Source organism: Salvia miltiorrhiza, chromosome 7 (assembly GCF_028751815.1).
Source record: "Salvia miltiorrhiza cultivar Shanhuang (shh) chromosome 7, IMPLAD_Smil_shh, whole genome shotgun sequence".
Classification (NCBI taxonomy): Eukaryota; Viridiplantae; Streptophyta; class Magnoliopsida; order Lamiales; family Lamiaceae; genus Salvia; species Salvia miltiorrhiza.
This window is the reverse complement of record NC_080393.1, coordinates 12959049-12971678: the sequence shown is the minus strand read 5'-3', so window position 1 is coordinate 12971678 and position 12630 is coordinate 12959049. Positions and strand designations below refer to the sequence as shown.

The 12630-nt window shown below is 39.8% G+C and overlaps 1 protein-coding gene across 1 annotated transcript; it reads left to right on the top strand.

The window, feature by feature from the left end:
• The first annotated feature begins 6820 nt into the window (after positions 1 to 6820).
• Positions 6821 to 12253, top strand: LOC130993828 (uncharacterized). Its single transcript, XM_057918864.1, has 4 exons — positions 6821 to 7939; positions 8076 to 8606; positions 8909 to 11478; positions 11737 to 12253. Exons 1-4 carry the CDS (start codon positions 6821 to 6823, stop codon positions 12251 to 12253), a joined length of 4737 nt encoding a protein of 1578 aa, XP_057774847.1.
• Positions 12254 to 12630: the final 377 nt, after the last annotated feature.

The following is a 12630-nucleotide window of genomic DNA, read 5'->3' as shown; positions in this document are numbered from 1 at the left end:
AGCCGAAATGCCAATGTGACAGTTGGAATCACCACACACACACACACACACACACACACACCTCTCTCTCTCTCTCTCTCACGTCACCACTCTCTCTCATCTCTCGGCTCCGGCGCCACTTCTCCAACCGGTAGCTTCATCGACCACCACTGTCGCCACTTCTCCAGAGTTGTATTTCCCTCACAATCATTCCAATTCAAAACGCCACATAGAGCCTCCACCTCTCACTCTCGCTCATCTCCTCCGCCTCTCCCCCACCAACAAAGATCGAGAGGGGATTAGAGCTCAACTTTGGGTGAAGGCGGGGGGTGGGGGGGAAAATAATAAATTTCAAACATTGTATCATTAATTTAAAGGTTAATTGCGCCAAAAATAATAAATTTTGGGTCCATTTCCAAAGTTTCCATGAACTTTTTTTCTTTATCAAAAATTCCCTGAATTTAAGGTGTTGAATAATTTTTCCATGATTTCTAAAAACCCCCCCAAATTCATAGCAGATATGGCATTTTTAAATAACCTGAAATATGACATGGCATCGCCGGACGAGAACCAAAACGACGTCGTTTAGTTGGGGGTAAAATGATGTCGTTTTGAACTTCAACCATGCCTCCTAGCCGAAAAACTGATCATGAGACGTCGCCGGGACCGCCCGCTTGGCGGTGGCAGCCTTGAGTCTACTGCTCACCGGAGTCAGGGAAAGCCGGATTCAACAAGACAGAGAAGAGCTGGACTCGATTTCGAAGGGGAAATAAGACACTAGGGCACAAATTAGGGAGAGAAGACCTCGGGCACGAAGGAAAGTGGGCAACATATGGAAACGCGGCGATGGAGCTGGAGTTCGAAGGCCGAGGCGGCGGCGGCGGCTTTGATGGAGAAGTTAGGGCACGAATTGGGAAGGGAAGAATTTATGTTCAATTTGAGGCTGAACATGATGAGGGCGGCGGCCGAGCGAGGTCGGGTGGCGGCACCGCGCGAAGGAGGTGCAACCCTCGGCGGCGCAAACCCTAGAGAGGCGCGAGGTCTGGAACGGCAGCCACTTGTGGTGGACGGCGGCGGTGGAGGAGCAGCCACCTTTAGCGGCGGTAGAGGAGCAGTCATGTCAATTTTGTTTTTTATTTTTTGTTTTTTTTTTGTTTATTATTTTTCATGTGTTAATTTTTGGTCCACATAAGCGCCATGTCAGCTCGTATTGCCTGAAAATGATCATGTCAGTCCGGAGCTCATCGAAGGAAAAAAGTTATGAAAATTTGTTCAACACATTAAGTTTTGATTAAAAAAAGGGTTCATGGAAAGTTTGGAAATTGACCCAAAGTTCATAATTTTTGGCGTAATTAATCCTTAATCTAATTTGGTCAAATGAAATTAATTAAAAAATAATTTATATTAAAATAATTTTATATGTTATGATAATAGAAATGATATAAAATAATTATAAATGACGGTATAAAATTATTCTTGACGAACGGATTTGAAGCTAGTATCTATGTTATGTATTGTTTCTAAATTTATATACAAACACTAGGGAAATCATTATTAAAGTTAAGCGTCATTTTCTATTAGGAGATAAAAAGAAAATTTCTTCAAATGGCCTATTTGTAGTGAAAAAGTGATTTTTACCTACTTTCACCAAAGTATAACTATTTTAGAAAAAGTTATCAATATAGTTAATAGGTCCCTTACTCTGATTGTTGTTATGGACCTATGGTCATGTGATCTTATCATCGTATATGTCCTTGTTAGAGGAAAAAAGGTCTTGTGACTTCTGAGGGCTAGCAGTATTTTGACGAAAAAATATGGGTGGGCGGAGAGCTATAAAAATGAGTGAATTAATAAAATATGTATTTGGTTATTGTAAAAGTAATAAAATAGTTATTAAGATAAAAAGGGATAATAAAAAAATAGTTATTCTTACAATTTTATTCTTGTTATTATGATAATTTCTCATGGCCAAATATATTAATCTTTATCAGCAAGAAAAATAAGACAAAATCCGTCCACTAATTAATTGCAAGGAATTTATCTTCATTTCGGTCTAATAAAGTCCTATTGTTTGGGATTAGTTGAGCTATTTTATTGTTTTCATTAATTTGTAACCATAATGTTTTTTAGTTGTGTATTAACTATATTTTGCCTACAATTCATAATCATAAAATCTTATAATGGTGAATTAAGGACAAATAGTATTTCAAGAAAAATAGCTATTATTTTATTTCTTTCATCTTTATAGCTATTTTTTTGTTTTTATAACAGCAAAATGGATATTTTGATAACTCTACAAAAAAAAAAAAAAAAAAACTTTTATAGAGTCTTGTTTGAAAAAATCAATGATAAAGTCGATATTTAGAAAGTTAATTTAGGTTAATTTATGTCCCGTCGAGTTACCAAGATTACATCTGAAAATTCAGCGTAACACGTCGTTAGTTATACAGTTCTAATAATGTTGAATGTTATATTGGAAAAGCGTAAATTAGTTTATACTCGTTAGTTCTAATGTTTTAAATATTTATTTGTTACATCAATTTATATCAATTATGAAATCCGCTACAGATACACAAGCCTTTGCTTTCACAATAATGGCATGTTACATTATTATTATGCAAACATATCATACCGATCGATAACTACATTTTTCTTTCATTTTTTTTTTCTTTTAGTTCGGAGAATAAAAATAACAGTGAGATTTGAACTCTAAATTTTAGAATTCACAAACAGAAATTTTCACTGTTCAAATGTCCCATTGGGGACACCGATCAAAAACTAATTAAATACCAATAGTAAGATTTTGGTATAGTCAAATGTATGTATGTGTCTATATATATATATATATATATATATATTTTAGAAGTCAAATGTATTACTCCCCCATCCTCCATATTTATGCATATTTGTTCTTGTTGGTACGTCCCAAATTTATACATATTTTATTTTTGGGCACTATCCACACATAATTTTTATAATTTTATCCTTTTAACTTACACACAATCTATTTAACAATACCCTCAATGTGGAACTCTTTTTCCACTATCAATACTTTAAACAATTTTTATTAAAACTCGTGTCATGGTCAATCATACGTAATTACATATTTATAGAGGACTGGGGGAGGGGGGGGGGTATATTTATGGTGTGCTCGATACACTATATAAGCTAAGATTGTTAAATAATCTTTGTTTAATTATATGGGCGTTTGTTAGTGATGAGGAAAAAAATATGCATCTCTTGAAGACCGAAAGATTAAAGTCAATCCAACTGTAACAACGCTGTTGATAGCCTAGCAGCCCTGACTTCTCGGGATTCGGCCCTATCTTGAAGACCATCACATATCCGATAAAAGAAGATTATCACGAAGATATGGATAAACATGAGGAATTATAGTTCTATTATAAGTCTAAAAGAAGTCTTACTTTTACTAGAATTCTTAGTATTTTGCCTATAAATATGGGCATATATTCATTATTTAGCAACAACTCTGTAATTGTAAACTCCCACCACAAATAGTGAATTATTCCGACCGACCCTACGTGGATGTAGATCTAGATCGAACCACGTAAATTTTTGTGTTCTTTTAGTTTTCTGTTAGGGGCGATATTTTTAGGCACAACAGTTAGCACATACTCCCTCCGTCCACGATATTGTTTTCACTTTTCTCATTTTGATCCGTCCACAATATCATTTCCACTTTCATTTATAGCAGTATGGTCTACATACTCCACTCACAACAATGGTGGGACTCAAACTCCTCTTACAACAATATTCATTACTCTCAACTACTACCCACTTTTTTCTTAAAATTACCCATTATTTTCTTAAAATCCGTGTCGTTAATAAAATAAAAATAATATCGTGGACGGAGGGAGTATTAGTTAACAAATTGGACCATGATAGTTAAGGATCTTGCCTTACTCTACTATTTCACCTTTATAAAAATACTCCCTCCGTCCCCTGAAACTTGAACAATTTTTTTTCGGCATGAGTTTTAAGTAGTTAGTATTTTGTCATAAAGGGAAAGAGCTCATATAAGGAAAATGATAAAAATTTGCCATATAAGAAAAATGCTCAAGTTTCGCAGGACAATACAAAAAAAAATACTGCTCAAACTTTGTGGGACGGAGGGAATACTTCCTCCACATTCTCATACTATTATTTATACTAGGCTAGATAAATAACTAATCTCATCTTTTCTATATTACTTATCTTAATTTTATTAATCACATTATTTCTAAACATAGATACTAAACACACCCTTAAAGCTAACAAAATCCCGATACTAAAAGAGTTTACAATTTTATATAAAATGTAATCATCTTTCGAACGGTAAATCTAATCTTAGTTTCTTTTTTCGTAGCGTGGATAGATTATCAAATTTTGAATAATTAATTGGTTCTGAAGTTCAAAACAAACAATTGTTTGAGCAATAATAGTACCTAAATACATGAATTTTAATAAATTTTTAATTTTATATATAAACTTAAAATTATGTATTCAAATACACGATTTTTTTTCTTCTAATTTTGCACACGATGAGCATTTTCTGCGAATGAATACTAAGATGAAGTTGGACTGTTTACATGGCTTAAATAAAAGTCTTCTTAAACGATGTAGTCGGGCTAGTAATGACACGTTTTCGTTTCATCATAAAATAAGTTTCAAAATTTTAGATTATCATTTAAGGCATTATTTTTCATAATTTAAAGCTTGAAAAGCTGTGAGTTTAGAATTCAATGTTGTAGTTTGCGATTCAAAATTGTGGATTCGCCATTATAGCGATTTAGGGATTCGAGACGTAGAACTTAGATATTGTTGAAAATGTTTATTGTATGCAAAATTATTTAAAAAAAATCATATATTTAAAAACCAGATTTCAAAATTTATATATGAATCAAAAATATATATAAAAAATCATGTATTTAGATACTATTATCCCTTTGTTTAAGGTGGCTTAGATAATGACTTACCAAACTTATGACTGAAATTGAAAGATATGAATAAAAATTGTGTACTAATAGTTTTTTTAATCAAGTCACCTAAAGAATGTTTATAAATAATAGCTACGGATGGCTTTGAAAAATATTATTCTCCTGATAAAAAACAATATTTTGATCCACTAGACTTTTTGATGGTTTTAAATTATGACCTCAAAAGTAGACTTGGTATGTCTTTGGCGTATGAAATAAGGCACGCAGACGAGCGAGCAAATTGACAGATAGTGATACGTGTGAAATATGAATTGAGAGGGTATTTTAAGTTGGCCTAACCCCTAATAAGTTACAACCACCTACTCCAACTCCACTCATCTCATCTCCTATACGCACATTCGGATTCTTTTCTTGTTGCTCGATTTAATTCGATTAAGTGTTCTTTAACTTAATAAATAGTACTTCCTCCGTCCCTTGCATCTTGAGTCAATTTTTTTCTGCACGAGAATTAAGAAAATGAGTAGTATTTAGTGTGTTAAGTGTGGTATATAAAAAAGTGAATAAAGAGATTTTTTTTTTGCCATATAAGGAAATGACTCAAAATTTGTGGGACAGTCGAAAAAAGAAAGTGACTCAAGATTCGTGGGACAAAGGGAGTAGTATTTATTTAACATATACCCAAAGGTGTCAAATGAATCGGCCGGTCCTAACCTAACTCAGCCCAAGATCGGCCCAAAAGGATAAACAGAGCAAGTTGGCATGGGCCGCCCACTCGAAGAGGACTCAATTAGGGTTTTTATTTAATTTAGGACTGGGCCGACCCTAAGCTTATTTGAAGCTCAACCTAGCCCAAGCCTGTTCAATCAAACTACTAATATTTTCTTAATTTTATTTATGTTTATGCTTCATAATCATGTAACAATCTAATGATTTTATTTTTGAAGGTTGAATCTTTAGTTTATGGAAATAATATGGTAATGCCTCAAGAAATAAAATAGTGTGTATGTAATCATAAAATACCACTTTTTGTAATATAATATTTTTAAAGTAATGAAAAAAAAAATTACTCCCTCCTTCTTGAGCTTCAGCAATTTCTTTTTGGCACAGATTTTAAGGAATTAGTATTTTGTGTGTTAAGTGTGGTGGATGAAAAAGTAGAAATGTGAATAAAGGGAAAAACTTTTGTCATAATATAAAAGTGCTCAATCTTCGTGGGACAATCCGAAAATGAATACTGCTCAAGTTTTGCATAGCGGATGGAATATAAAGTGCAATATTATTTTATAAGTATTAATTGTAATAATTATACGGTCGAGTAATTTTACGACAAACTGAGATAATAATAGGAGATTACTAGAGAAAAAGAGAGATTGACGGAGAGATAATCGCAGGCGATCTGCGTCTGCGCGGCACCGGCTCCGTTCCGGCGAACGGCGTCCCTCTGTGTCTGCGCGGCGACGTTGTGGCGAGGATGACAGATCGTTGACTTTAGAGAGAGATAGAGCTTGAGAGAGAGAGAGTCGCAGGTGCTCTGCGTCTGCGCGGCGCAACCTCTCCCCACCGTCCCGGCGACCGTCGTCATCTGCAGTTCACCCTCTGTGTCTGCGCGGCGCCGGCTCTGTCACCACAAGCCCGGCGACCGGCCTCCTCTGAAGCAGTCAACCCACAGGCGGTAGCTGCGTTTATGGTGGCCAAATTCTGGTGGCCGGATCCGACAGCGTTTCTGGTGGACCGATCTGGTGGCTGCTGTCTCCGTGGCGTCTCCAACCTCCACAAACCAGGTCCCAAAAACAGCACACCAGCTGTTTGACAAAAAGCACCAAAGACCGATTTTGGCTCTCCCTTGTTTAGCTGCTGTCTGTTTGCTTTTTCCGGCTCCTGCTGCAGAAGTTTTTTGGTTCCACATGACTTCTCCGGGAGGTCTGAATCTCCCAATAGTTTCGAACAATTTTGCCTGCAATAATTCCCCGATGAATGACTACACAAAGACTGGTGCGGGCTCGGCTGGCGGTAACGGAGCAGATTCTGCTTTTGTGGAGGAACGAGAAGTTGCTATACCCAACACCACAGCTATCTCAAACCCTAATGATTCGGATGTGGGGGCTGAAAAAATGCCCAACTCCAAATCGTATGCTGATATCACGATGAACAGGCCACCGAGACGTCCCGACCTAGCTGCTCATCGGTTTCACTCATTACGTCCCACCAAAGAGGGAGAGCAGTTTTCCTTAAAAGTTCCACAGCACCTATATGCGCAAAAAGTCAGTAAGGAATTCTCTCATGCTATTATTGGTCGTCTTCTCCTTCGTAAAGGAGACAAACCTCAACCTGCATTGCTTCTCAAGGCAGAACTTCACAAAATTTGGAAATTAGAATCTGAGTGGCAACTTATTCCTCTTGGGAAAGGGTATTATACGCTGGCTTTCCGGACTCCTGAAGACAAAACTCGTGCTAAAGCCAAGCCGGTCTGGGAATTATCTTGTGGTCATGTACGTCTTCGAGAATGGTCCAAACACTTTGATCCATTTAAAGAGCATTCTTCCATGGCGAATATATGGGTGAGGATACATTATTTGCCAATTGAGTATTGGCATCCTGAGATTCTAGTCGGGATTGGGCGGTACATTGGTCATCCTATTAAAATTGATGGAGCCTCGGCTCGTCGTGATTTTGGGCAGTTCGCGCGCCTTCTTATTGAGTTAGATATGTCCAAATCCTTTCCTACTACCCTCTTAATTGATAACGATACTTTTTCGTTCTATGTTGAATTCACGTATGAGAATTTACCTTTCTATTGCTCAAAATGTAAACTTACAGGACATCCCAACGAAAAGTGTCAGAAAATTTCGGTTAAGAAGGTTGTGGAAGAGGATGTTCAAGATAGAAGTCAACAGCCTTTGGTTAAAAATGGGAAACAGTGGCAACCTATCTCTGGTGATGCAAGAGACGAGAGAGAACATGAGCAGGAGACAGCAAAGGGAGATAGGCCGGTTGAGGTGGGTTCGAGACGCGAAGGCATACAGGTTTCCCCAGCTCGTTTGGACCCGGGATGTTACTCACTTCAGAAAAATGATCACCAGAAACAGTTAGGCTTGCCGGTTTCGGCGTCGAACAACAGTTTTGCCCTGTTGGATAACGAAGGCACTGAATTGCTTGAAGAACCGGAGCAAGCAGCGGCGGGTACGTCTTTCTAGGGGTAAATCTTTGGATGATTCCAATTCTGCTGAACACTACGGCCCTGATAGGTTGGCCGAGTGTCTAAAACCTTGTAAAAACTCGGTGTTTGATCAGCCAGTCAACATTTCTGCGATCCATGATGGCCATATCTCGGAGGAGGTTTCGGATGAGGATGAAGAAGTGAACTATGACAGCAGTGGGAAGTACGTTTCCACAACGGATGATATTGCTGTTAATAATGCCTTGAAAGCTCAAAGACTTGAGCAGATTTTGGCGATAGCTAAAGCGCCCATGCCAGAAACAGTTGCTCCTGCTAAGCGACGAGGAAGACCATCCAAACAGGAGCAAGCTGCTAGGGCAGCGGAGAACACAGCCAACAGGCCAGCGGACACAAGCATTAAAAGTAGACTTCGTAACACGGGTGATACGTCGCGTACTTTTGTGATTGATAAAAGTAATAGAGACAGCGCTCTAGCCATGGAGAGCGTCGCCAAAGAGAGCTGGGCGGAAGAGGTTGAAAGAAGCGGAGCTGCCTCCGCTAACATAAATCAATTCTGATGAATATTATTGCATGGAATGTCCGTGGTTTGACGGATGAATCCAAACGTCTGCTGAAGGAGCATTGTAATTCTTTTAGCCCGGTGGTGTTGGGCATTCTTGAACCGAAACGGGCGTTTCGGAAAGTTAGACAGAGTTACTGGAATTCGTTGAATCTTGTCCCGGTGCATCAAAACTGCCGGTCTCCTCGCTGTTCGAATATTTGGGTTTTTGTTCACTCTTCTGTTGTTACTAATGTTTTGTTCTCTTCTGATCAGGTGGTTGTGGTGGACTGCCTGTGGCATAGTTATGATTTTCGTATTGCTTTTGTTCATGGTTCGAATGACCAAAATGACCGCCGTGATCTCTGGCATGATCTTCTTCGTTTCGTCTCTGGAAAAATGGTTTTCATGGGCGATTTTAATGCGGTGAAAGGTGCTCATGAGCGTCTGAGTTTAGCTTCGCCACATAGAGGTTCTTGTGAGGAGTTTTGTGATTTTATTGATGACTCTGGCTTTATTGAATCCCCTACGGAGGGGCTTCGTTTCACTTGGTCGGGACGTAGATTTTTACCACACCATGTGGAATCTGTTTTAGATCGTGCTTTGTTTTCGCAGGGTTTTGCTGATCTCTGGTCGTCGTTGGTTACTGCTGTCCTGCCTCGCCTCACTTCGGATCACTCTCCGTTGGTGTTGCAATGCAAATTGACAAACCCTACTGGTCGTAGGCCTTTCCGTTTTCTTAATATGTGGACCTTGCATCCGACCTTTCAGGAGATGGTGGCGACATCTTGGAGGGAGACTGTCAGCACACGCTGCCCTATTTTATGTGTTATGTTGAAATTGAAAAGGCTTCGTAAGGAGATTGGGGTTTGGAATAAAGAGGTTTTTGGCAATGTGGATTCCTCCATTTCTTCTCTCATGAAACAGCTTGAGACTACTCAGGGGAAGATTTCTGCTTCTGGATACACGAACGATCTCTTTGATGAGGAGGTTAGTTTTCAGGCAAAGCTAAATGTATCTTTGACACATAAGAACTGTTTGCTTCAGCAAAAAAGCCGTGCGAACTGGCTTCGGGATGGAGACAGGAATACTGAGTTTTTTCACCGTTTGACCAAGTTCAAGAAACGGAATGCTCCTTTCACTCGCCTCAAGATTGATGGTAGAGAGACTTATGATGCCACTATTATTGAGAATCATATTATTGACCACTTTACGTCTCTTTTCGCTGATGATGGTCGACCTTCTGGAGATCAGTTAGAGATTGATGCGCTTTTTGAGTCGGGGGTGTCTGATGATCAGAATGCGCGGTTGGTAAGTATACCCGATGAGAGTGAAATTGCGGCGGCGGTTTTTAATATGGATGCTTCAAGTGCTCCTGGCCCTGATGGTTTCTCTGGTAACTTCTTTCAAAGTTGCTGGGATGTGATTAAAGCGGATGTCATTGCGGCTGTTCAGAATTTCTTTCGCCATTCTTATTTACCTTCTGGGTGTAATTCCAGTACGATGATTTTGATTCCAAAGAAGGATTCTGTCGACACTGTTGCTGATCTTCGCCCGATTGTCCTTTCGAATTTCTTATTCAAGATTATCTCGAAGATTCTTGCCTCTCGTCTTGGCGTGGTGGCTGCGTCTCATGTTTCTGACAATCAATTCGGCTTTATTAGCGGGCGTAATATACATGATTGCATCATGCTCAGCTCGGAAGGTTTCAACTGTATGAAACGCACGGACAGGGGACGTAATATGGCTTGTAAAGTTGACATCCGAAAAGCCTTTGATACTATTCGATGGGATTTTATCTTGCAAGTTTTGCGAGCTAATCACTATCATGAGAAATTCATTTACTGGATTTCTATTATTTTCAGCTCGGCGAGGCTTTCTATTCTCTATAATGGTCAGCTGCGGGGATATTTTGCTTGTTCTCGCGGAGTGCGTCAGGGAGATCCCCTTTCTCCGATTCTCTTTGGAATTGCGGAGGATATCTTGAGTCGGCTTTTTAGCAGCTGCGTTGATTCTGGGCATCTTGAACCTATGCGATATAGTCGAACTTTTCAGTTCCCTACTCACTTGTTCTATGCGGATGACGTTATGATCTTTTGTAAAGCTACGGTTCGGAATGCTAGAAAAATTCATCAGATCTTTTCTTACTATGACTCTATATCGGGTCAGCAGTGTAGTCTGGAGAAGTCTTGCATTTACTTTGGTTCGGGAGTTCTCAATGACAGGAAAAGTGCTATTCATCGTGAGCTCAGTTTCACTACCGGGAACCTTCCTTTCAATTACTTGGGAGTTCCAATTTTCGTTGGGCGTCCGAGAGCTTCTTTCTTTCAGGCAATTCATGATAGGATTGTCCAGAAGTTTGCTCGATGGAAAGGTCGTCATCTTTCTATGGCTGGGAGGCTTTGTTTAGTCAAGTCGGTTATTCAGAGTTCGATTGTTCACTCCATGATGGTTTACAAATGGCCAAAATCGTTACTGCACTCCCTTGACAGGAAATGTCGTAATTTCGTTTGGTCGGGAAATATTGATAAACGGCCCAGCTGTGCTGTTAGTTGGGGTAGAGTCTGCTCCCCCTTGAAAGAAGGCGGCCTCGGCATTAGATCTTTTACGTTAATGAACAAATCTTATTTGATGAAGCTGGCTTGGAAGTTAATTCAGGGAACTGTTTGGGCGCATTCCATTCTGAGATCGAGATATCTAAACAATTTTGGGGTTGCAAAGGATTCGGTGTCGAACTCTTCTGTTTGGATTGGGATGAAAGAAGAAGTCAATCAGTTGGTGGATGATTCTTATGTTTGTATTGACCGTGGTGAGCATACTTACTTTTGGCGGGATGATTGGCTTGGGTACAAGCTTGTGGATAAACTTAAAATTCCGATATATATGCATGATTTTCTGAGCTTCTCGGTTAGTGATTATTTTTATGATGGTGTTTGGCATTTCACGACATCCTTTGTTTCTCGTTATCCTGATATTGTGGATGATATTCTGCGTATTCCGATGGGCGGCCAGAGGGATACGAGATATTGGAAACAGTCGGTTAAGGGTGAGGTTTCGGCCTCTTTGGCTTTTTCTAATATTTGCCATCGTTTTCCTGCTGTTAGCTGGGGCAAATGGATCTGGGAGGACTTTATTCCGATGAGGAGATCTATTCTCTGTTGGCGTGTCCTCCATGGGCGCTTGCCTACTATTGATGTTCTGATCCGGCAAGGTTTAATTGCGCCCAATGCTTGTTCTTTGTGTCTCCGAGATAGTGAGACGATTTTGCATGTGCTTTGGGAGTGCTCGTGTGTTCGCCCTCTTTGGACTGATTTTTTAGGTTGGTTTGGTAAAGAGAATCTCTTGGGGTGCATGGATATTCATTCCTTCTTAGTTCTGGCTTGGAATCTCTCTTGGAGTTCCCAAATTGGTTCTTTTTGGAAGGCGGGAATTATCACTCTGATGTGGCGTATCTGGTCGGGACGCAATGCGCTTATTTTTGAGGATTTGTGCTTTGATAGACGTGCGGTTTTGGCCTTTGTCAAGGCTTACTTTATGGAGATTGATGGGGTTTTCCGGAAGTTGGGTAATATTTCTAATTCTTGGGCTGACTATTCTCGATCACTCGTGCGATTGGGGTGAGGAGCCGTGCTGCTCCTCCCCCCTGTATGGTGGAGGTTCACTGGTGGCCTCCCGTTGGTCAATGGATTAAAGTTAATACAGATGGCTCGGCGGCGGGAGCTCCTGGAGTTATTGCTGCGGGTGGGGTTTTTCGAGACAAGTGGTCTCATGTCCGAGGTTGTTTTCATTTTAAAGGCGGCAACGGCTTTGCTTTCGAGGCGGAATTGTTGGCTGTGATCTATGCTATTCACATTGCTCATACCCGAGGCTGGCGGCATTTGTGGGTTGAGGCTGACTCTATGTATGTGGTTCACCTTTTGTACTCTCGCTCGAGTGATGTTCCTTGGAGATTTAGGGCGTTTTGGCAGCATACTCTTCGCCTGCTTCGGGATTTTTCT

Coding starts and splice junctions, on each gene's coding strand:
- LOC130993828 (XM_057918864.1), top strand. CDS start 6,821: ATGACTTCTCCGGGAGGTCTGAATCTCCCAATAGTTTCGAACAATTTT. Junction 7,940..8,075: donor CGAGACGCGAAGGCATACAG/GTTTCCCCAGCT, acceptor AATTGCTTGAAG/AACCGGAGCAAGCAGCGGCG. Junction 11,479..11,736: donor TGGCGGGATGATTGGCTTGG/GTACAAGCTTGT, acceptor TCCTGCTGTTAG/CTGGGGCAAATGGATCTGGG.